Genomic DNA, 25,329 nt, shown 5'->3' with positions numbered 1-25,329 from the left:
GGTATATAATTTTTTATTTAGTGGGGTAAGAACTTGATGATGCAAGTCTGCCATTCTGGGGAAAATAAGTAAATTTTTCCTAGTTTGTTACAAAATTGGATGTCCTTCAGACTGGTTTTTTTTTGCCTTCTTTTGGATTAACAGCAAAAGCAAATGTGAGAAAGGCTGAACTTGATGGACGCAGGTCTCTTTTCAGCTATGTAACTATAGAAAACACCAATTAAACCTTATTGGAGTCTACTGCTATAACACTAGAGTACGGACTATACACAGGAACTTCCAAAGCAGCTGTGTGTGCTGCCGAGCTGACTAGTCTTCAAGAGAAATGCAGCAATTTTACAACCCGTATCTAGAAACTGTGCGATGCCAAAAGCATCATCAGAGGGTGGTATGGTAGCGAGCAATGAGCTTTCATCCAATTCAGACTTTCATGTTGGCCAAGGAGGAAAAGAAAAAGAAACTCATATAACTTAATCTCTGCTCTCTTTTGCCATCCCGGTTTTTCAGGTGTCAGAATAAAAACCTGAAGGATGGATAATAATACGAGACAAAAAAGTCTGAAAGAAATTATATATGGGGTAGATGGACAACATAACAGGATTAAAAAATACATGAATGCCCAGCTCAAGGGCGTGGCCTAACCACGGTAGCGGATGGTCGCAGGGTTGCTGAGCTCCGAGCCAGACAACGGAAAAAACCCACTTAAAAACCTTAAAATCAGGCAGAACTTGACCCGAATAGCCTCAGCTGCTCACCCCAACGAGATGGGGCGTAAAACGAAAAAAATGAAGCCTGAAAAAACCAACCCGGGCACGGATATTGGTGAGCTGTGGCGGAGGGCCCGAGAAGCCTCAACTCCTAACATGGCGTCCCTCCATGGGGGTTGTTCGGATTTTTACAGCGAATCGTCAGATGAAGCGGAAGGGGAGCTTATGCAGGCCGCCCTCAAGTCTCCACCGACCCGACCGCAGCCCCCTCCTTCAGCGGCAGCCCTCACGCCGGTGAGCATGGAGGCCATCAGTGCATTAATGGCGGACCACCATAAAAAAATATCGGCAGAGGTGGCCTCGATTCGGGACACCTTAACAGGCCTCAATGGACGCATAGGGGCTGTAGAACACTCTACGCAAACCCAAGCAAGACAACTTAAAGACTTACAGCAGGAGGTTAGAGAGCTGAGGAACTTATCTAAGCAGCAGGACCTGCGGTATGCTGAGATGGAGGACAAGCGTCGAATGAAGCATCTCAAGATCAGAGGCGTAACAGAGGCCGTAACGGAATCTGAACTACCCCATTTTGTGAGACGGCTCCTCACGGTAATGCTCACTCCAAAGCATGCCAAAGCGGCGACGCTGGACGACATGTTCCGCATCCCAAAACCGGCTAAGGCCCCTGAATCGGCCACCCGGGATATCATCCTGCAGTTTCAAACCCAGAGGGACAGAACCGCAGTCCTGACAGCAGCTAGGGCCCAGCCGACCTACCCTTTCGAGGGCATGAACTTATCGTTCTATGCGGACCTTTCGGGGGCTACGTTGGCCTGGAGGAGATCCCTGCAGCAGCTCACATCAATCCTACGGGAGCAACGCGTCCAATATCGCTGGGGCCCAGCTCACACTCTGTTGATAACAAAGGGCGATAACACACATAAGCTACACAGCATGCAGGAAGCACCGGAGATCTTGCGGATGCTCGGCCTCCCTCAGACTACACTGCCCCAACTAGCACCCAAGGGAAAACACCCGAACCCCCCAAGCTGGGAAAATGCAAGCGCGGCCGAATTCGTACCAAGAGGACAAGCCGGAACATCCACCATCCCTGCTACAACCTGAAGGCCTCTGCGAACTTTTCTTTTCTTTCCCCCTTTTTCTTTGGGACTTCACCCCACGGTGAGGGACTTTAACTACAGAGACTGTTACACAATATCTTAAACCCCAGACGACCAACCAGCTACACATACCGAGCCTGCCGATGAACTCGACCCACGCCTCACCCCGGAGACTTGAGGATCCAACTCGCCCCAGAACACGATTGGAGACATCCCACTGACTGTTATGGCACACCTGACCCGACCTTACCCCGCTAAGGTCTATGACTCTTTAATATCGACAATCTGGACAATGCACCAGGCACGCTCGACTTAACAGCCTGCATACATGTGTTTTTTTTTTTTTTTTTTTTTTTTCTTTTCCTTCTTTGTTTGGTTTATGTTTAGGCTAACTTGTTTATTTCATGTCAATTGCTCTGAAACCGTGCGCTATAAGGACCGCCAAGGAGTACAATGTCCTTTTCATTAGCTGCAGATAAGGTCATGGCCACATAGGTTATCCCTTTCTCCCCCACTACCGTGCATCGCACGGGCAATTGATTGTTTACCTTAATTTTTTTTTTTTTTTTTTTTTTTTTTTTTTTGATTACTAACCCTAAGTTACAGCGGGTGGTCTACAGGCTATTCTTTGTCTTTGAGGCAAGCAACAGTGCCCCGTATATAACGCATAGCCAGCACAGCCTACACACAGCCTCAGGAACCGTACACTGAGAGTAAACTGAAGGGAGAGCCGATTCGGAGCATTTCAGACCCCAACGACTTCTCCCATAAACGCTAACTAGCGGGACATAGCGCCTTACCTCACAACCTGGCACACAAAACGATGACACTCTATTAAAGGCTTCTGATAGCATATGTTTAGACGAGCACACCAGGAAACAATAAACGCGAGCACAATACGTGCAAATACACACTCCTTCAGACCAGAGCACACTCACGAAGATACCATTCCCACACGCTCCCCACTAGCCCTCAGACACGACGCTCTTGTAGACCCTGCAGGCACTTACCACAGGCGCAACATCACCGAGCATTTAAACAGAGCTAACCGATTATACGCACACTATAATGCGACGAACTGTTTAACCTATTGTTTTAAAATCCTCAGACACATGCAATAAGCAATATCCTGTACGTTGCATCCCCGGTTGACCATACCAAATACACTTGTTATAGCCTAGGTGTAAATGTAACACTATATTATAGCCTTAGCTAGCGATTTACAAGCCTGTGAAAACCCCACTGTATTATAGCATTGAAAAGTTCGTATTATAATTCCTAAAAAATGTGCACTGTCATATTTGCCATATGTTATTGTATGTTGGAAACCGAGAACCTGAGCTGTTGTGGCTTAGATAACAACATTGTTAATCACTTGCACGCAAAAATAAAGAATTAAAAAAAAAAAAAAAAAAAAAAAAAAAAGAATGCCCAGCTCAAATTAGCTTAAAATCTAGACACTTCTGATATTTTATGAATGTGTGGGAATTTTGACGTCTTCGTTCTGTAAGTCCGACTAGACATTAATCCAGAAAATATAAAGAAAGGTCCAGAACTCCTTCACCGTGAAACAAGACACAATTATTCTGACCTTGTGTCAGGAAACATTTTGGTCCAATCAGAGCCTTTGAAAAGACGGAGTCAAAACATTGCCTGCTGCAAGATCATGTTAAATGGATCTGGTTTCCCGAGAAGAGGTCCTTCTTTTTTTCCTATACCTTAATATTCAAAGTTAGTAATATTTTCAGATTTACAGCTGTTATCGCTATTAGCATGTTAGATTGCCTGCACCTGCCCGTCAATGGATCCCATTTGAGCTTTCTTTTTTCGTAGTTCGCAGCTGCCAGGCTAGGAGATAAGAGGTAAATAATAGAGAATCATACAATGCCAGTAAAATAAAGCAAAGGAAAGTATGTTAAGCCAAAAGGGATACATTACGCATAGCGTATGTGTGTACATAGCGTATGTGTGTACAGGACTGCAGAGATATGCGAGTTCAAAGCAGGAGACATTTGGGTATTCTGGAAACTCTGAAACTCAGCCACAGACATACACCCCATTGCTTTATTTTATTTATATGCCGCACCAAACCAGAAAGTCACCAGCCACAAAAGATTAGTATTTCCAAGAGCCCAAATAACGTTAATCAGCAATCACACATTTAAAAATCACCATTAGCCATTAATGCTCATCACAGCTCTGGGTTAGCCTACTCACTAATTGTAAATAAATTGCAGCATGTAGCAAATCCACAAAATTGGCGTAAAACCATTAAACAGTATGTGATTTTTATTCTATATTTAATTCCCTAAACATGAATGGCAGGGACATCACACAGGGTCCCAGCCAGACTCAAGTAGTTGGACAATGCTCAATATGTTAGACTTGGGCCTGTCTGCACTTAGCGAATATTCAGCATTCTAGGAAGATGTAAATTTGCAAAAATAATTCACTCATTTGGTTTTTAAACTAAATTTGTACCATCCTACAGAAGACAGAAATAGGCAAAACAGGGGAAAAGCTGAGACATTCCAGCAAAATAAAAAATAAAAAAAACAATGGTGGTATATCTCTAGACTTAATTCGCAAGAATTGTGGAAAAACAGAGTTTTGACATTTTTCAAATTTGGCTATCTTACAAAATTCTCAGTTTAGCGATTAGTCCCCGTGATAAAGCTATACGACATTATGTTTTTATGTGTCACCCCAGTGTCACTTTAAGGAGGATGGGTTCCGATTGACAGCGTGTGGTTACAGACAGCACACTTACAGTACGGACCAGTCTGGCGATCCTAGTTTGGTTGGTTGTTTTTTTTACTGAAATCTGCGGTAGGTCAAATTTATACGCCACTATATTTTCAAAGCAAAGTAAATCTTTGCTCACATGTATTTAATCTTGAGTGTCTATGGGACACTCTCCGTGGAATAAAAATGTACTGCATCTTTTCTGGCATTATCCCTAAACACTTTAAATGTATTCAGAGGATTCTGGCATCCTCCATAAAAACCTACCAGTCATGTTAGGATCTCAGCTTACAAACCCACCTTCTCATTGTGGCAATCTAAAATTCATTTACATCTTTAAATATGAGCTGGATTTAGGACTTCCAATCTAAAGAGAGAAGGCGTCCCTGTTTTTATTTTATTTTAATTTTTTTATTTATTGGAAGTCCCCAACAAAGGCCCTCATTTATAAATCCTTTTCGATTTACGACCCGGTATTCCTTTTGTGAAAGACCTCCAATTTTACCTGTTTCAGACTTGCGCTATTTTTGGAATCGACAATAATATTTATACAATACATTTGTTTATTATTATACTTTCTGATGTGTTTGGTAATGTAACCACCAACACCACATTTCTTATATTTCTGCTTTATTTTAATAAAATAGTTTGAGGAAAAAATTCACTTGCTAATAAGCTAAAAGGTTAGTGGGAATTTGGGCCCTGGTAGTATTAGTTATATAAGCACAAAAGGTAAATTCGTAGCTTTTTTAAATAAATAAAGTATAAATAAAGTATAGTATTAGCAATAACTACAGACTGTTAATGAAAGAAGTCATCATTTTTACCTTGTGTTTGCTCTTTACAAAGTTGTGAAGATTCAAAACCAAACAAAGAGGTAAACTTTGTGGTTTTTGGTAAAGTACAGTAGTGTTAAAACACATTCACCAGTCAAGGCATGACAGGAAGGCCAAGTAACAGATCCAAAGAAACTTTACATATTGTAAGTAGTGATTTCTTGGCTCTATAAATGCATTAAAAGCTCACACGAATCTCCTCAAAAATGATGTAGCGGACCATGTGTAGCCCGACCAGTTACCTCCGCCAATTCCTTCCCTCAGCCACTCTGGAACCCTTAAAATAAGCACACATCCATTTTCCCACAGTAACTGGACGACACACAGTTCTGGGAGTACAACTCGAATATCTTTACTGGGATATGGCACAGCCAAGTTATACACAGACCCCCAGTAAGGGGTCTTCATACAATTACACACAAACTCCTCCCCTGTGCCTGGGAGATAATTAAGTCAGGAACGGTACAAACTCAATTATCTCCCAGGTACAGAAAAAACCCAAAACATACAGTTTTAAAACCCCCCCCAAACACAATTTAATATTTCAGAAGCTCAGGAAAGTTATATCACCTAATAGCTGGGATCTGGGGGAGGTGTCACGGCAACGGTACATAATTCATTGTTGCACTATAGAATATTGCCATTCAATGTTATTTGTGTAGTGCATATATGAACTAGCTGCCTGATAGAGGTGATATTGTCAATTTCAAAAGAGGTTAATTTGATTGTATGGGAGGGCATACATTTAGGGTTTACGATCTAAATTCCTCTTTAAAGCTGGAACCCCAATAGAGCTATTCTGTAAGGTGTGAGAAGTCACACATAAGTGGCCTGGAAGTCTGGCTTCAGTATAAACTAACCCTCTTATTTGCCATATGTCTTGATTGCCTCTTAGATAAGGATTCCTTTGATATGAACAAGCAGTGTGTTCCAATATCATAACCAAATGAGACATTAATACCTACCCACAGATTAATACTCAAGCCTCATTTCTATGATATTTAGAATTGGACAAGCTCAATCTTCTAATCAAGCCCAAACATGATGTGTGGAGCAAGGGGACCACACAGATAGGGAGATCCTCAGCACGAGGACCTGAAAACAATAAGCAGGCAAGCTTATTGGACTGCGTTCCACCACAAATGACCTATGCCATTTACAGAAAACAGAAAATGTTTCCTTTATCTACAAGCAAAAACAAAATAACCTTAAAAAATGGAGCCAAGTGTGCTTTGATTATTTTCAATTACAGTTTTTTTTTTTTTTTGTACTCAAATCATACTTTGGGATTTGAAGTAGTACAAATATTGAATATCATAGCAATTGCAGACATGGTAACAAGTAATCAATTAGTACGCACATAAGGATTTTAAAAATAAAATGGTTAAATGAATAAAAATGAAATTACACTACATTGACATTAAAAAAAAAAAAAAAAAAAAAAAAAAAAGATCTCCAGCTCTAGAACACTTGCAATGTGATTTGTACTCTAACAGTTGTAGATCCAGTACTAGAATACAATGTGTCAATGGTATCGTCACAACATCCTGTTAGACAGGCTTCCAAATTGCTAGATTAGCTTGCTGCTTGGCTGCAATATGTAAACCAGATTTACCATTCATATGTATGGGCGCTGCTGGGTACCTAAATTACCAGGTTCCCCAGTAATTGGGCATTATTTTTCTAAAAGCACTGAGAAATTCTGTACAGAACATAACAGTATTGAGAAATAATGCATATTATTAAACACCAATATCACTGATCGCAAAAAAAAAAAAAAAAAAAGCAAACGGTTCACACTTTTATCTTTGTCTAGAAAAATATGCAAGTATGCTAAATTAATCTAACAATACTAATGTTTGGTCGACACTTAAATGCATGGATATGATAGGGATATGCATACTGACTTAAAACTTTTTGCAGGAGTTAAAACATGGCGTGCAGTCCAGTTAGATCAAGCCACATTTGCCATAGCTGCCAAGATCTAACTGGCCAGAAAAAGCCTAAAACCTGTCAGGGCATCATGAGAACTTTAGTCCACAAACATTTGCAATTTTATTTGTGTTAACTAGTAACAGGCCAGGTTTTACAAATGTAATGTTTTGGCATGCTGTAAGATCAGGCTGATCAGTCCTACTAATCAGTTATTTTAACGCTGGTTGGGATAGAAGGGGTATAGATTATTTATAGTATTTGCACTTATAAAGTCATTTGCATTTTATGTGAATTTATTGACCAGAACAGAGATGTGATCTGATTTGATTATGTATATCAAAAGTCAAGGAAGACAATAAGCATGCAAATAAATAAACTATATTACCGGTATATGATGCAGACATTTGCAGAGGACACTGTGTTAAACAGCAGGAGATAAGATAAAACTTGGTACACAAACAGGGAGAGAAGTGACACCTACTGGTTACCAAAGAAGAATAAGGTTTTTGTAGCAAAACAATTTACTCTGTCACTGAGGCCCAATATCGATCAATGTTTTTTTACATAAATTTGTAAATGTAAACCGATTTATCGATCTTTACACCTAACAAAAATATTTTGCTTTCTAGATACTGCTGTGAACATAGCTGAGAGTTTTGAAGGTGTTTTTTTTTTGGGGGGGGGGGGGAGGGGGGAGGGGGAATATTTACACACATTTAAAAAAAATACTCAGTGTTAGAACTTCCAAAAGAGCACAATAAAAGAGAAGCTATGTAAAATAAGACTGCAAGTACAAATAGTAACAGCAGCACTAGTATCAATGCAATTTGAAAACTTACAAAACACAATTTGGAGAATATTTCTAAATGCACAAATACAGGTCTTGATTTAATTAATGTGGATAGGTTTTTCAAAATATCACAATCCATCGAAAAAACTACTTATTAAATGATTTATCTACAGAAGTCACCATTAAAGTATTGCAAGATTGCTGCAGATCATTTTAAAAACTTAGCAAAAAGAATAAAAAAAAAAGTAATAAAAAAACCCCCCAAAAAACAGGCCATAGTTTGGAGTAATTCGCCGTCTGCTAAAAAGTTACCCCCAAAATTTCAAAATTATATGCAATGTATAAAAATTCACACATTTCCATGAATCCAATTTAAACTGATTAATTTAGCCGAGTTGTACGTGTTTGAGTTCCTGACCCTATAGTGTTCCTTTAATGTGAGAAAATTCTTCAGAAGTTTATATATGTCCTGCTGTTTGTTAAAGGGACACTGTAGGCACCCAGACCACTTCAGCTAGTTAAAGTAGTCTGGGTGCTGTGACCCTTTTGCACTTAGTGCTGCAATGCATGCAGTTCCAGAAAACTACAATGTTTAGATTGCAGCACTAAGTCTACCCTGTATGGCTGTCTACCAGACAGCCACTAGAGGGCTTCCGGAATCTAAACGGACTTTTGGGCCGTTATCTGACGCTGGACGAATGTGCATTAGGTTTTCCACCCGGCTGATGGCGGGGGAGGAGCATGATCCAGTGCCCCTTCACCCCTTACCCCTTCAGCCCCGCGGGAAGGGGGCCCCGAGGAAGGGGGGGACTCCAGGAGTCTATAGTGTCTGGAAAACGGGTTTGTTTTCCTGGCACTATAGGATCCCTTTAATGATTATATGTTTGACACAATTTTGAGAGGCTCTAAGCTCCTTCTATGAAAGTACAACTTGTAGAATTCATGGTAAATTGCTCTCAAGAGGGTGTGAGAGGCGGTGGACTTAAATAACGTTTAACTTTGGCATTACAAATCTATGCAGACTATATAGTGATTACTCTGCTCAAGATATCATTAAATTGACCCTCCAGCTTGCGGAATCCCTTTAAGGGTTAACTGCTTGTTCTTGCAGTTTTATTTTTTAAAGGTGACAAATTCAATAGAGAAGCATTGATGGCAGATTGTGGACATTGCTGTGCATGCGCAGTGTTCCCCAATGTCTCTCTATGAGAAGCCTCTTCACAGGAGACAGATTGAAGCTGCAGGGAGTATACTTTGCAGGCATTAGAATAAAGGTGCTTCAGAATAGCTTTCCAAGGGACACTCTAAACCCCTGAAGTGCTTTAGGAGTTAACTGCAAGTCCCCTCATTCTAATTCTTCAATGAATTTAGGAATGACCCACGGAAGTCAAGCTGACAACCAGGAGAGCTTCCTAGTTGAATCTGCTTGAATAATCATTCAAAGTAAAAGCTTCTATAGGTTAGCATTAGCACAACACACTTGCTGGACTTGAATTTAAAAAATAAATACATAAAAATTACATTGTATATGCATGAATCTGAATCAAATTCAACATTTCAATCTGTTTTATCCTGCATTTATGAAGATAAAAAATAAAATCAATAAGTATCATATACCATAATATATATTATGTCCATTATAAGAACAAAGCATGGGATTTATGGTTTTCCACAGCCTTTTGTGTACGGAAGGGTGAGTATCTCTGCAGGACACATTTACTTCCAGTTTTTGCACACACCAAACGCTTGATGTTTAGCGATTATTGCAGTTTAGTAGTGAGCGATTATGGTCATTTTCTGATTGTTTAACTATCAGATCCCAGAGCCTAAGCTCTAGCTCCCAGAACATTTGGAGATGCTCTCACAAGCTTTTAAGAGGACACTACTCCACTTGCCCTTTGGTAGCCGTGAGACAACCAGCACAGTTCACTGACGGCCGCTGGTTCAGATAAATAGAATTCAACGAGACATATTTCCAGGAGAAAATGCCTAAAACTCCATTAGGCTGCGTCATGGGTATAAGTTAAAAAAAAAAAAAAAAAAAAAATGTTTTCCAAATATCAAAAAATATCAAGATGGAGACAACTGTGGGATATTATTAATCTACCATATTTATCCTTAAACATTTGCTAAAAATGTCTCAAAATGTTTAATAATTCTTTTAGAAATGAAATTAAGACATGCATATTACATATTTCTGCACCAAGGCAGACGGCAGTCTCCACTTGCAGTAATTATATGCTCAGATTTCAGCATTTTCTATTTATTGCAGAAATGTGTCTATTTGGGGATGAATAAAATGTATCTTAAACCTGGGACCCCATCAGGTGTTTTGGTAACCGATTCTTTTTTTATTTTTTTCTATTATTTTTTTTTAGATCATTTTACATTTTGAAAAATATTTGTACTGAATACCTAAAAAGGTATAATGGTGTCAACACTACAATGTATTATTCACTAAATTAGGATTTGTCAGGAATTCTCAAGTGACAAGCTATTCTCTATACAAAAAGCATCTAAAAAGAAATTAAGGGGGGAGAAATTAAGAAAGAAAAAAATCCAATACCGGAAACTATAAAATTACACAGTAAAAAAAAAAAAAAAAAAAAAAAAAAAAAAAAAAAAAGACCCACCTTTAACTTAAAAACATTTTTTTCTTCATTATTTAACAAAAAAGTGCCAACTAAAAGCTGGATAAGAGCGCTACATTAGAACCGTTAAATAAATCAATAAATGTTCGTTATTATACCAACACTGCAGTATGTATTCATCTTCCTAGGAGCTGAAAACCATCTTGTTCCTGAACAAGATATTCCGTATTTTTTTAAAATACAGAAAAAGTCTAAAAAATTCATAAGATCCGTTTCACAAATCACCAATTCAACCGAAAGAGCATATAATAAAAATGACAAAAGATTTGTTCTTATAGATGATAAAAAATTCATGGCAAGGCATTCAAGTAAAGTTACTTTCTGTGTTCTGATTTAATGAATCATTTTAGCAGTATCTGACGGAGTGACACAGATGTAAGGCTCGGTGAAGCCTGCGCTAATACATACTAGTACAGCCTTCCTTGGGACAGTGAAGATAGAACAATGTGTCAGTCTGAAGCAAGATCAAACTCTAAGTGCAGTGCTGGGGATGTTACAAAGCTGGCCCATAACATCCCTTGACCTGTGAATGTCTCATAAGTACTTTCCAGCCCTAGAGGCTTAAATGACTCAGGAAATACAAAATAAAAAGGTAGACTCAGAAAAGGAGCAATGTTTACTGTAAACCTTCCTGATAATGCTGATTAGCGATGGGTAAAACCTTTATCCAAAAGAAGAAACATGAGAAAACTGGCACTTATTGCATCCTGTGGGAGCAGCGACTAAAAACCCATCTAAAATATTTTTGTGCACGAAAGTGTAGACATTTACTAAAAAAACGGGTGGTGATTTATGCACCTAACTTCAATGGAATGGAATTCCCCCTGATGAGCCTGTGTGTTGGGTGAAACGCGCGTCGGGGCTCCGGACATAGATCCGACTTGGTGTGATCTGATGACACTCGGTGTGCTACTATATACTTAGCCACCTCAGCTACACTTACGATCCTTTTTCCTACTATCCTGCAGTTGGATCGATAGACTACAGCCGTCTAAAGACTCTTATTGCCACTTTGTTCTAACTTAGCCTAGCACTGTTAGCACTACAGATAGGTGCCCTTGAAGGCACAGAATAGGGCATCTTTTGCTCCACCATCAGATAGTTATTTGAGATTTCTCTTTAGACGTAGGTGCCCTCGAAGGCACAGTTGAAGGTTCTCTCACTATCTCACTGGGTGCTATACAAGGAGTACTACCTTACTGCCTCTTTAACGGTGCCACTGAGACATCTCACCTTTAATAGTGTAACTCTACCTGGCTTTGATCAGACTGGCAACGATTTTAACTTGTCGATAAGGGGCACGCACTTTGGTTTACTCTCTCTACCATCAAACCCCCCCCCGGTACGAACCGGCAGACCACTCTAGCCCACTATATACAGGGGTAGGACGTTAGTGGACTGTACGTTTTCGGTACCGCGGTGTGGAACACTGTCCTGATATTGGACCACTGTGTGGAACACTGTTCGGATTTACACCATATAGATTATTACCATTATAACAACCATACGGTGCCGGACACAGTTCCCACGCTTGGGTATACCGCAGTGACAAGCGGACGATAATGATTCAGTGAACAATCGTGCCACCTTAGTGACTAGCGGGTGCCAGATTAAGTTACTTAAACTATTACTAACACGGTTAACTGACGACAAGTTACAGTGCTACCCTTCTTTATTAATGCCATTTTTGGCTATCAGTGGATTCTGTCCACAGTGTACTGGACCAAGGTATTTAAACTCATGACTGACACAGTCTAATTGACGATTAAGTTACTGTGTTATTCCTGGTCCATACACAGCATACAGTGCACATAGCACCCCCGCGTAAGGACATATCCAGATACCTTTAACAGTATCAACTTCCTACAGACCTTTGTGATCATCACAAACTATACAGATCACCGTCCTGACGCTCTGCTGTGCCACTGATTAAACCAGTAACCTTAGATACTCTGTATACATACCAGCTACTCTAGCTAGTATTTTAGCTTTCTATATTACTAGGTGTACTACACATATTTAGACCAAGAGGGTTGGATCATTACTAATACGAATAACTGACTATTAGCTACTCTATTACCTCCAGGTTTAGACTTACCGGCTTAGTACACCTTGTTTACTGGTTTAGGGACTTATCCACTTCACCGTTATTCGGTGACTGGTGCCCCAAGTCGTTTGTCTTATGTACATATACCCTTTGTTTTCCTCACTCCCCGTCTGTATATATTCCTCACTTGAGTATTGTTAAGGTTTAGTCATCCGTTTCTGCCTCAGTTATCCAGCACTGGGGTAGCGATGACCACTGATTGTGTTATTTTCAGTGCGTGTGTTTAGTATTCAATTAATAAAAGACCATTTTCTTTTACTATTTCTGAGATTTTCTCTAATACTATATAGGGACAGAACTGTTCTCCTATTTCTTTGTAGGAATTTAAGGGAATATTGTGTAAAATTGTATACTTGCATATTAAGGATACAATATAATCGTGCAAAAACAAAAAGGGGTATTTCCACCCAGCCCTGTTCAATAAAGAAATATTAAAATATTTTCCTAAAATAAATACATTTAATGAAAACCCATAACACTTTAAATACATAAACTGCGCATACTGCAGAAAATGTATAAAAACAACTGATTAAAATAACAATAGCTAATAATTTCGTTTTCAGGAATCTTCATCAGGCCATGATGCCATGAATCTGGATAACGGACAGTGGTGTGGTGCAGAACACCAATACTCATCACTTTAATTTGCGGTGAATCAACCCCCCACATTCACAGTGCCAGCTACGTATTAACCAATTCATATAGTTTGAATTTAATAGTATATAATGTACAATCGAGGCAAGACACAGGAGGGCCATGACATGAATGTACGCTGGACATGTTTTGAGTTATGATTGTACGCTGGACACTTTTTTTTTGGTATGAATGTACACAAGACACGATTTGAGGCATGAATGTACGCGAGACCCGATTTGAGGTATGAATGTACGCGAGACCCGATTTGAGGTATGAATGTAAGCAGGACACTATTTGAGGTATGGATTACGCGATACATGATTTGAGTTTTGAATATACGTGGGGTACGTTTTTAGGTATGAATGTACACGAGACGCGATTTGAGGTATGAATTACGCGAAACACGATTTGAGTTATGAATGTACACGAGACCCGATTTGAGGTATGAATGTACGCGAGACCCGATTTGAGGTATGAATGTACGCGAGACCCGATTTGAGGTATGAATGTACGCGAGACCCGATTTGAGGTATGAATGTACGCGAGACCCGATTTGAGGTATGAATGTACGCGAGACCCGATTTGAGGTATGAATGTACGCGAGACCCGATTTGAGGTATGAATGTACGCGAGACCCGATTTGAGGTATGAATGTACGCGAGACCCGATTTGAGGTATGAATGTACGCGAGACCCGATTTGAGGTATGAATGTACGCGAGACCCGATTTGAGGTATGAATGTACGCGAGACCCGATTTGAGGTATGAATGTACGCGAGACCCGATTTGAGGTATGAATGTACGCGATATATGATTTGAGGTATGAATGTACGCAGGACACGTTTTGAGGTATGAATGTACGCAGGACACGTTTTGAGGTATGAATTTACGCCAGACACATTTTGAGTTATGAATGTACATAGGGTACGTTTTTCGGTATGAATGGTACATGAGACACGATTTGAGACATGAATTACGCGAAAAACGATTCGAGGTATGAATGTACGCTGGACATGTTTTGAGGTATGAATTTAAACAATCAGCAGTTTAAATTGTATCTTAAGTCAGCTATTGTAGTTAGTGCCCTATGATTACTCGTGACACTCTAGTAAATCTGGATCTGTGCCAACAATCTTTAAATGGGGGCTCTATTTGTATTCTTCCAGGGTTATGTATGGAAAAACAATTGAGATGTAAAGATCTCACTGTGTAGTAATGACCATGTATTGTAAACCAATGGAATGTTCCTACTGATTATTCCCCATTCAGATTGCTGCCGCAGAATTTGTCTTTATTTCTCCATCAAAAGAAACAGTGATTACTCTGTAACTTTGGTCAGTCTGGCTAACCGAGAGTTGTGCCACTAGTTGTATCCCTGATGTATTTACTTCAATGCACTAGGAGCTACAATATGCCAGTTCTGTTATCTGTCAATGATTGACAGTTGCTGAAATCATTTTTTCCAGGCTTGTCAAACCTCTAAAGCCTTGAGAAAAAATGGACTTTGTGTTTTCCCCAAAAAGAATTTAAAAAAAAAAGTGAACGCTAATTGAAATTAATGAAAAAAAAAAAGATCAAATAAATGAATAAATGTATTACAAACTCTCCAGTGACAGTTTTGCTCAATTAATAACTCTGTAATGATAAAACTCCTATAATGCATTAAAAAAATATATATATAAAAAATACACCAGCAACATAAATATACAGCATTTAACAGAACAGAACACTTTGGAGTCCTTTATAAATATAGCCACTACCCAAATAAAATGAAAAAAATAAAAGCAACATCACTATTTAGTAGATACACACCCAATAAAAACATGTAAGGATTTTACTATGCATTTTCATTGAGGGTATACCTAAATCTTGCAAGTACCGTATATACTCGTGTATAAGTCGATCTCATGTATAAGTCGAGTGCAGTTTTGTGACCAACAATTGTGAAACATGCTATGCCTCGTGGATAAGTCGAGGGTAAAACTTGGGGCTATGAAATTCTGTGATTTTTTTAATTATATACACACACACTCATACAAACACACACTCTTCATTATACACGCACACACTCATACAAACATACACACACACACACTCATACAAACACACACACACTCTGCATTATATAAACACACTCTGTGTGTTTGTGTGAATGCAGAGTGTGTGTTTTTATGAGTGTGTATATAATGCAGAGTGTGTGTGTGTATTGTGTGGGGGAGGGCATTTTTATTATTTTAAATTTTTTTATTTAAAAATTCCAATTTTTTAATTTTAATATTATAATTATTTTTAATTTTAATATTTTTTATTACATTTATTTTATTTTATTATTATCTTTTTATTATTTAATTTTTTTTTGTCCCTGGTGGTCCAGTGGTGTGTACTGTGCAGGAGGGGGGCTGGCAGGAAGCGTTTACTTATCTTTCCTGCAGCTCCTGTCAGCTCCCTTCTCCTGCGTTCCGGTCAGCTCCCCTGTAAGTCTCGCGGTCTGCGTGCCACGCGGAGCGTTGCCACGGTAACCCATGGCAACGCTCTGACGCCGCGGCTCTTGCGAGATTTACAAGGGAGCTGACCAGAACGCAGGAGAAGGGAGCTGCAGGAAAGGTAAGTAAACGCTTCCTGCCAGCCCCCAACAGGACCACCAGGCTTGTAATGAGCACGGCGGTCCTGGTCTGTATTATGGCAATGTAAGTTGCCATAATACAGACATTGACTCAAGTATAAGTCGAGTGGGGGTTTTACAGCACAAAAAATGTGCGGAAAAACTAGACTTATACTCGAGTATATAGGGTACTACAGATCTGCTGTCTGCAGCATTTGTAAGCCCTTACCTTCCATGGCTGTCCGATCACAGAGAAGTCTTGGCAAAGCAGGTGCTCTGATTGTAGCTCAACCAAGCTTAGCAACCCAGAATTAACAGGACCAGTTATCTGATTGACAGCCAAGGAGTGTAACAAAGTTCATTAATAAAAGTACCAATTTTTCTTGAAACCTGCACTTTTTTTTCCTCTTACTTTTACAAAAAGGAGGAGGTGACAGTCTTGAAACATAAAGCACTTCAGCAAGCCACAGTGCTTTAGGTGTATGGAGTATTCTTCAAATGAAAGCATAGGCCGTATAAGCTTTACAGTAATTCACTAAAACAAAGGGACACTCTAGGCTCCAGAATAATTTCAATGAAGTTAATTGTATCTATTTTCTTCCAACGCAATAAATATTTTTTCTTAAAGGAACACTATAGTGTCAGGAATACATACATATATTCTATACGTCTCTTATTGTGGCCCTCCTTGTCCCCTGTTAAAAAGGTGTTTTACTCATATTTTTTCTAGTGCTGTGCGGGTCCAGTGCTTCACACTGGGTTTTTTGCCTTCTTTTGGATCAACAGCAAAACAGATGTGAGGAAGGTTGAACTTGATGGACAAATGTCTATTTTCAGCCTATTTAACTACGTAACTATGTCTTCTCACAGCTAGCCTCCACCTCCTTGGCTGAGATCTTCAAACTTGATGATCTCAGCCAATCTAATGATTTCCCATAGAAAGCATTGGGAATCTATTGCACATGTGCAACATAATGCCAATCAGCATCTTCTCATAAAGAAGCAATGACCCCATTAAGCACCTCTGAATGACGGCCACTAGATGTGTCTAGGCAGTAGTGTAAACACTGCCTTTTCTCTAAAAGGTAGTGTTTATATTAAAAAGCCTGCAGGGACAGGCAGTAAACACCAGAACAACTACATTAAGCTGTAGATGTTTTGGTGACTATAGTGTTCCTTTTAAGTAGGGATAAGATTGGCTCACCCATCAACTGTGTTGAGGATGCTCAAAACATTAACTTTTTTTTTTTTTGCTATTGTCCCTTTATAATTAAAATGTATCCCTGTTTATTTTATTTTGTTCCTTTTAAATTATACACAGGAACTACTTTTTCTTCTATCAATATTTAGAGACAATTAATTAATCTATTGTGGGCAATACAGATTTCAGCGGAAAGCTGATAGCTAAACTACTAATTCGTTGAAAGGCAACCTGGAACGTCGCTTTATGCTTCTAAACAAACATACTAAAAAAAATACTAAAATTTTATAACAAAACAAACAAACAAACAAAAAGTAGGTGCATACTCAAATTAGAAGGTTGAGAACAGTAAAATACTTACGCAGATAAGAGGACAATAGCGATTATGGACCATTCCAGCATGGTATGGGTAATGTTCTGATTAGTAAATCTGTAACACAAAAATATCAAGTCACTAAACAGATAAATTCATGGATAATGTTCACGCAAAACACACGCTTTGAGGACGATACTTTTAGAATATTTCTTATGATCATATTTTAAAATTTATAGATACATAAAAGAGTTATTACTATTGACCACGTTTAATTGTCATTTACAGAATGCAGTTCAATTGCCAGGGAAATATAAAAAAAATACACAATCTCAGATCCCAATTGTATATTTTTTTGTGCCAACAATGCAAGTAAAATATTAAAATTCTAAAATAAGAATGCAAGTAAAATTTAAATCTGACAGTTAGCAAATAACATGTTGTTGGTAAGCATTTAAATCCTCAGAACAGTAGACTACCTTAATAAGGTAGATGTCTCTAACAAACCATTAAAACAATATATATATATATATATATATATATATATACACACACAAAATCCATATCTACAGCACATGCGCTATTACAAGTGCCAACTCTTATTTTGAAACGGCAACGACTTTTGCAACAGGTTTAGAATTTCAGTCTTATTAACTTCCCAGTACCCGAAACCAAGACATGGACATTTGACCCCTGATCAATCGAGCTTTCGCCAGAATCACTCCACTACAACTGCCCTCTTAAAAGTTTGCAATGACATCCAAACTGGCATGGAACAAGGAGACCTAACTGGAGCTATTTTCCTTGATTTTGCTAAGGCCTTTGACACAGTAGACCACGACATTCTACCGCACAAACTCAAAAACTCAGGTATTGGTGATCATTCGCTAAACTGGTTTTGATCGTATGTATCGGATCGCTCGCAATATGTGTCCATTTCTGACAGCGACTCCCTCCCTCTCCCAGTCACGTGTGGTGTTCCCCAAGGTTCCATTCTCGACCCCCTACTATTTTCATTATTTATAAATGATCTGCCTAATGTCTGCAAATCCTCAAATGTATACATGTACGCAGATCACACGGTAATCTATGCGAGCAATTCCGATCTACCGCAGCTTGAGGCTGTGCTCCAAGACCAGTTTACAGAGGTAGAAAAGTGGATCGCAAAAAACAAACTGTTCCTGAACACTGACAAAACTGTCACAATGATCTTTGGAACAGTACCTAAATTACACAATTCCCACCTATCCATCAAAACAATTTCAAATGGCACACTGACCGCAGTCCACTCTTTCAAATACTTGGGTATGATGTTAGACCCCAATCTATCTTTTGGCCTGCACATAGAAAAGCTTGCATCTAAACTTTATCCAAAACTAGGTGCCCTGTACAGAAACAAATCCTGCCTAAGCCCTTCAGTAAAGGAAAAGATTGTACAGCAAATGATGATGCCAATCATTGATTATGGGGATGTAGTATATGCATCTGCATCGCAATCCCACATTAATAAACTCAACACATTGTATAACTCGTTCTGCCGATTTGTGCTACAATGTAATTACAGGACCCACCATTGTGACATGCTAAAAGAACTAAACTGGCTGTCGCTGGAATCCAGACGCACCCTTCATCTTTCCAGCCTTGTGTTTAAGAGCTTTTCTGGGAAACTCCCACCCTACCTGAACGCAATGCTTTCCCCGGCGTTTCCCACTTCCTATAACCTCCGATCCAGTACCAACACTTTACTTAGTCTACCTCAATACAAAAAGAAAGCAGCCCGATCCTCCTTCTCCTACAGAGCACCGCATTTGTGGAACGACCTCCGGCACAAATTAAAATCTTCCCTAAGCTTAAAGTCCTTTAAGAGATCCCTCTCTACATACCTCAAAACAGAATGCACCGGTCATGGTTGATTATATATTTCCTACCTGTTCTATGTTAAATTTTGTATATTAATATTGTTTTTGTATTTTATTGTACACGAACTGTAACAATGCAATGATTTGTGGACCCAGGACATACTTGAAAACGAGAGAAATCTTAATGTATCTTTCCTGGTAAAATATTTTATAAATAAATAAGATGGTGGAACGTCAGATGTGCTTTGATGTTTCATAATGCCAAGCAGTTTTAAGAACAATTTCTTTATCCAACAAATACTAAATTATCTGGAGAAGAGTATTCATTAAGACGCCTGTCTTTGGTAAAGCTGTGGTTAACATAACATTGCTTATAGTCATGCTCATTATCTAAAGAGATACTAAGAAAATGGCGAGGATACAATTCTCAAATAAAAGAGTTATATGCATTTCTGTCTCTAGGGGAACTGCAGGGCAATAGGTTTCCAATCATTTTGCTTGTGGACTCCATCTTGTTGGTATAGTTAATATTATTTGTGTCCTCTCAATTTGGCCTTAAAGGGACACGATAGGTATCCAGACAACTTTAATTTTTTACATTGCCGGGTTAATTCAACCACTAGAGGCGCTTCCTGGATTCGAACAGAGTTTTGCTCTGTGAAATGACGTTGGACACCCCCACGCTTTGTTTCAAAGCTTTCTTTTGAATTTATTTTGTCCTTAAATTTGAAATTCAAATTCTCAGTTTAGTAAATAACCCTGTAATCAGTCCACTAAATGGTTTTGTTTTTCCTCTCCTCAGTAAAATGGTGAAAACATATTGTCACAAGGCAATTTCTTCAGAAAAAAACAACAAATCTGCAATTTGCAAACACTAAAAAAAATAAAATAACAGAATACTTTTCCAAATCCTACCAGGATGACAAAACATGTCCATTGCTTGTCAGGAGTCCTAAAGACATAAAAAAAAAAACCTTGGATTTCAATGAGGAGTAATAAAATCAGATTCTTCTCATATGGAAGCATTGGTTAATGTTTCCCTATGAGAAAACTCACTAGAGAATTATAGTTCTCTTGTACTGAAGAGGATGCACTCATTGGTGTTAGCTTAATAGAGATAGAGCATTCCCGTTCTTCTCATAAAATAGGCATTTTAATAAAACAGGGCTAAGGAGTGTTTTGTGGAAATCAGTGCTTTCTCGAGGTTTGGTATCAGCAGAAGGATTAGAAGAGACAAAATAAAGGACTTGGTTATGTTATAGGAATTTTTTTTGGGGGGGGAGGGGTTCCTTATAGTTCTTCTCTTCTTAAAGGGACACTGTAGGCACCCAGACCACTTCAGCCCATTGAAGTGGACTGGGTGCCAACTACCATCACCCTTAACCCTGAGCATGTGATTATTGCAGTTTTTAAAAACTGCAAAAATTACCTGCTATGGTTAACTCTCATCTACCAGACATCCACTAGAGGGACTTGCAGGTGCTTAGACGACTTTTGGTCATCTATAGGACGCCTGACGTCCTCACACTATGCATGAGGGCTTCCAGCATCGCCGGACTCCCCATGGGAAAGCATTGAATAATGCTTTCCTATGGGGAGATCCTAATGCAAGCGCGGCCATTGCTGCGCATGCGCCTTAGGTCTTCCCTGCCGGCTGACGCCCTCACGCTATTTAGAAGGACTTCCAGAGTCGCCTACTCCCCATAAAACTGAATAATGCTTTCCTATGGGAAGATCCTAATGCAAGCGCGGCCATTGCTGCGCATGCGCCTTAGGTCTCCCCTGCCGGCTGACGCCCTCACGCTATGTAGAAGGACTTCCAGAGTCGCCTACTCCCCATAAGACTGAATAATGCTTTCCTATGGGGAGATCCTAATGCAAGCGCGGCCATTGCTGCGCATGCACCTTAGGTCTCCCATTGCCGGCTGACGTCCTCACGCTATGTAGAAGGACTTCCAGAGTCGCCTACTCCCCATAAGACTGAATAATGCTTTCCTATGGGAAGCGGATGCGCATCAGGTCTCCACTGCCGGCGGACGTTGGCGGGGGAGGAGCATGGGCGGAGCTGAGCCAGCGCCAAGGGACAACCAAACGAGTTTATTTTCTGGGCACTATAGTTTCTCTTTAACAAAGTCGAACCTAGCAGTTCCATTTGGAACAATTTAAAAACAAGACCAAACACAAATCCTACTTATTTACTGAATAAGCTGTACTGTTATTCCAAGCATAATACTCCTATATACAAGGCATTTAATGTCCCAATGTAACAATATCAGTGTGTAAACTTACTCCACTCTGCTTTTTATTTTATTTTAGGAGGGGGATGGCATAACCTGTTATTATTTCCAAGGTTTCAACATTTCCAGAAATTGTCCAGCTCTACCTACAGCACAGGTCGTTATGTTGGTGTTCATGCGTGCCAGTATGACTAGTACATACTGATATATATATATATATATATATATATATATATATATATTTTTTTTTTTTAAATGGAAGCTGAGCTACCAGGTCGCAGATCACACTAAAAATAAGGTTTTGTTTATCTTGTGTGGTTCAGTCACTTCAGATTGGGTGTCTGTGCCTAAGAGGTGCTACTTCTCACTCAAACCAAAGCATAACACTGAAAAAATATATTAAAAAAATAGATGTGTGATATTTCATTTTAAGTTTACAGCTTGGTTTTAATTTAATAAAGCGGCTCTGTCACTTTGCAGCTTTTGCTTTTAAATTAATCATTTTTTTGGCCCTAGTTCTTCTTGGTATTAGATTTGTTGTCACTTAGCTTTTTAGGAATACATAACAAATTAGGGAGCACTTTTTGCAATTTTCGGCAATGGTCAGAGCTTAATCAAAGTTCCATTTGAGCTGCTAAGCTGATTTATCTGTAATCCATCAGTCGAAAGAATCCCAACATAAGGGATAACAGCAGACTTCATGGACAGAGACAAAATGGAGGCGCCCTTGTATTAAGACCCAAAAGTTGGAGGCGGAGCCTAACCTCACAAGTGAATGGCTGCATAATTCCCGAGCTCCGCCGAGGCCTAGCCTAAATCCTCAGCCATCTGCAGCACCTGAGCCCATCCACACCCCGAAAATACCCCCCGAGACCCCCCCTGACACTTACAGCCACCCTTTCAATGGGCGGCGGGAAGAAAACCCGTAATTCATCAGTAGCACCGATTTTCAGACAGAAGTCGGAACCACAACGGGCGCCATCTTTGGAACCCTCACCGACGGACTCCGAGTCCGAAATGAGCAGTCAAGCACACCCCGAGAAAGCGGAGGCACCGCTGACAAGACGGGACATGAGGGGCTTTATGGCTGAATTTAAAAAATCAGTTGGCGAAGAGCTGGACAAAAGACTGTGCCCGATCCTGGAAGGCATGGCGGACCTCTCTGCCCGTACGCAGGCCGCGGAGGCCAAAATGGCGGAAACAGAGGAAACAATACAAGCACACGACAGCGAAATCCAACACATACGGGACCAGCTACGCTCCCTCGAGGACATCAACGAAGATCTCAACAACAGAACAAGGAGGAATAACATTAGGGTACGGGGCATACCGGAATCCATATCTACCGACCTCCTTACAGACACTCTCACAGAAGTCTTCCAAAACCTCCTACCGGAGGCAACGGCGGCTGACTTACTGATGGATCGTGCGCACCGGGCGCTGAGAGCCCCAAGCACCAACCCCAGCACTCCCAGGGACATCGTAGTAAGGCTCCATTTCTACCATATTAAGGAGCGTATAATGCAAGCGGCCCGAGACACCCCTATCGAAGTAGAAGGGGTACCAGTCCAATTGTTCCAAGACCTGGCCCCGACCACCCTGAAAAGACGCAGAGAACTGCGCCCACTCACACTACACCTCAGCCACCATGGCCTCCGATATGCGTGGGGCCACCCCTTCAAGGTGATCGTTCGTAAGGATGGCAGATTCCACTCCATTACGAGACCCGAAGAAATTCCCACACTCCTAGTCCAATTGGGCTTACCGGAGATCCCTGAGTCACCTCACTCCGGCGCTGATGCCTCATCACGACTGCCGCAACGACACGACTTGCCTCCTAGAACCGGTGACCGTCCAAACCGCAATACGGCACCACAAACGGCAGCTGCCTCACGACACTAGAAGCAAAGCAACATGGGGACAGAGCGGCAGATACGGCGAACAACCCCCAGAACCCGGAATATTGACCGGGACCCCAAACACGGCACTCAGCAACCCCACAATGCCTCACTTGCCCACCATAGCCCGAACCACATACTCACCAAGCAGACGGAAAGACAGCGACAAGCACAGCAACAGTCCCTGGCACCTGGAGGCCCCTCCACCGAACAGACCCAGCCATCTCCCCACACCCCAGACTGAACCGGCGAGCAAGTTACAATAGCAGGCCTGGACAACTCGACCCCAAGAGACTTACCTGCACCCCGACAGGGGACTCAAAGAATCGCTATCCCCTCCCCCCCACCTTGGACACTGCAACCCGTCCTCATAACCGGCCTAAATACCACGGAAGAGCCCACCGACGACCAGCCCCCAGGATTCCTCCCCCGACACTACGGCCACCCTGCCCGTGTGACAAACACAAACGGCGGCAACCGAGACCTCTCCTATCAACAAGCATATACAATATCCATGAAGCTAAAAGTGGAACTCACCATCCCTGGCTGATACCCACTAGGACTTATGGCGAAGTGGGCCAGGAACAGGACTCTGTATGCCGGACTTTGCATAGGACGCAAGTATTTACAGGGAAGACGGGGCAGGCTAGCTTCTTCCAGCACAATACCTAAACAAGGAGAATGGAGGGGGGATAGCGGGAGAGATGGGGGGGGGACAATAACGAAGGGGGGGGGACACCAAAGAAGGGGAGGGGGACAACAACGAAGGGGGGGGGAGAGAGGGAGGGAGGGAGGGAAAGTACCGGCTAGGAATACAGGGGGACCACGTACCGAGCAACCCCTCCTGACACTCCCCCACCATACCGAGGACGAGCAACACAGGCCTACAACCCGACCCAGACTCCACACCACAGAGACAGGAGACACATCCCCGGCCTAACTCAGGGACACAACCACATTCTGACCCCAGACCAAAGCCAGACGACAGACGAGTGACCAATCGAATAGACTCACAGGCCACACACCCAACGGACGGCCTACAGGGCCCCAGACATGCCTAGCACAAACCGGACGTAAGCAGAACAGACATACCCACCACACAACCATCTCCCGACCACGACAGGGAGGGACGTAAAGCACCGGAGTCAAGAGACCCGACCCCAAGGACAGATAGGCACCCTAACTCAGGCCTAGACAACAGCCAACCCCTGCTGGGCCTTAACACCGCACCGCACGTAAGGGAGACTAGGGAGAAAAATAACTAATCGGAGACCCCCAGGGGAGACTGAGACAGGGGGCAGACAAGTGAGGCAGACATGTACGAGATGGGAAAAGCCTATTGAAAGCACTGTTCCCTTTTTCCTTTAGTTTTTTCCTGTTCTTTTGCTTCTCATTCTTTAATGCCTTACCCTAAAGTTCCTGCAAAATGTTGAATTGTTATGATGTTGCTAGGGAAATGAAGGGATATTGAATGTACGCTACTGCAACCACACTCGGCCACATATAGAGGCGCACATATAGGGCCCTACACAAGATGGAGTCATTACGCCCAAATAGGCCATCGCCCTCTCCACAGCGAAGGCAGACCGCGGCACCCTTGTTGCCCGGAGTCGGCCACGCATGCTACACGCACACCCCCAGACACCAACAAGCTACACATAGCGGCGGGACACATGGCGACATGAATAGATA

At 41.0% G+C, this 25,329-nt stretch overlaps 1 protein-coding gene across 2 annotated transcripts in view; it reads right to left on the bottom strand.

Annotated features, from left to right (window-relative positions):
- RPAP2 (RNA polymerase II associated protein 2) overlaps positions 1–25,329 on the bottom strand; it is a 94,903-nt gene that overhangs the window by 21,875 nt on the left and 47,699 nt on the right. For both annotated transcript variants that reach the window (XM_063428392.1, XM_063428393.1), the window contains one exon: positions 17,692–17,760. In XM_063428392.1, the coding sequence (XP_063284462.1) occupies positions 17,692–17,760 (69 nt within the window). The remainder of the gene's footprint in view (positions 1–17,691; positions 17,761–25,329) is intronic.

This window comes from Pelobates fuscus, chromosome 7, assembly GCF_036172605.1.
Source record: "Pelobates fuscus isolate aPelFus1 chromosome 7, aPelFus1.pri, whole genome shotgun sequence".
Classification (NCBI taxonomy): domain Eukaryota; kingdom Metazoa; phylum Chordata; class Amphibia; order Anura; family Pelobatidae; genus Pelobates; species Pelobates fuscus.
This window is presented reverse-complemented; position numbering and strand designations above follow the sequence as displayed.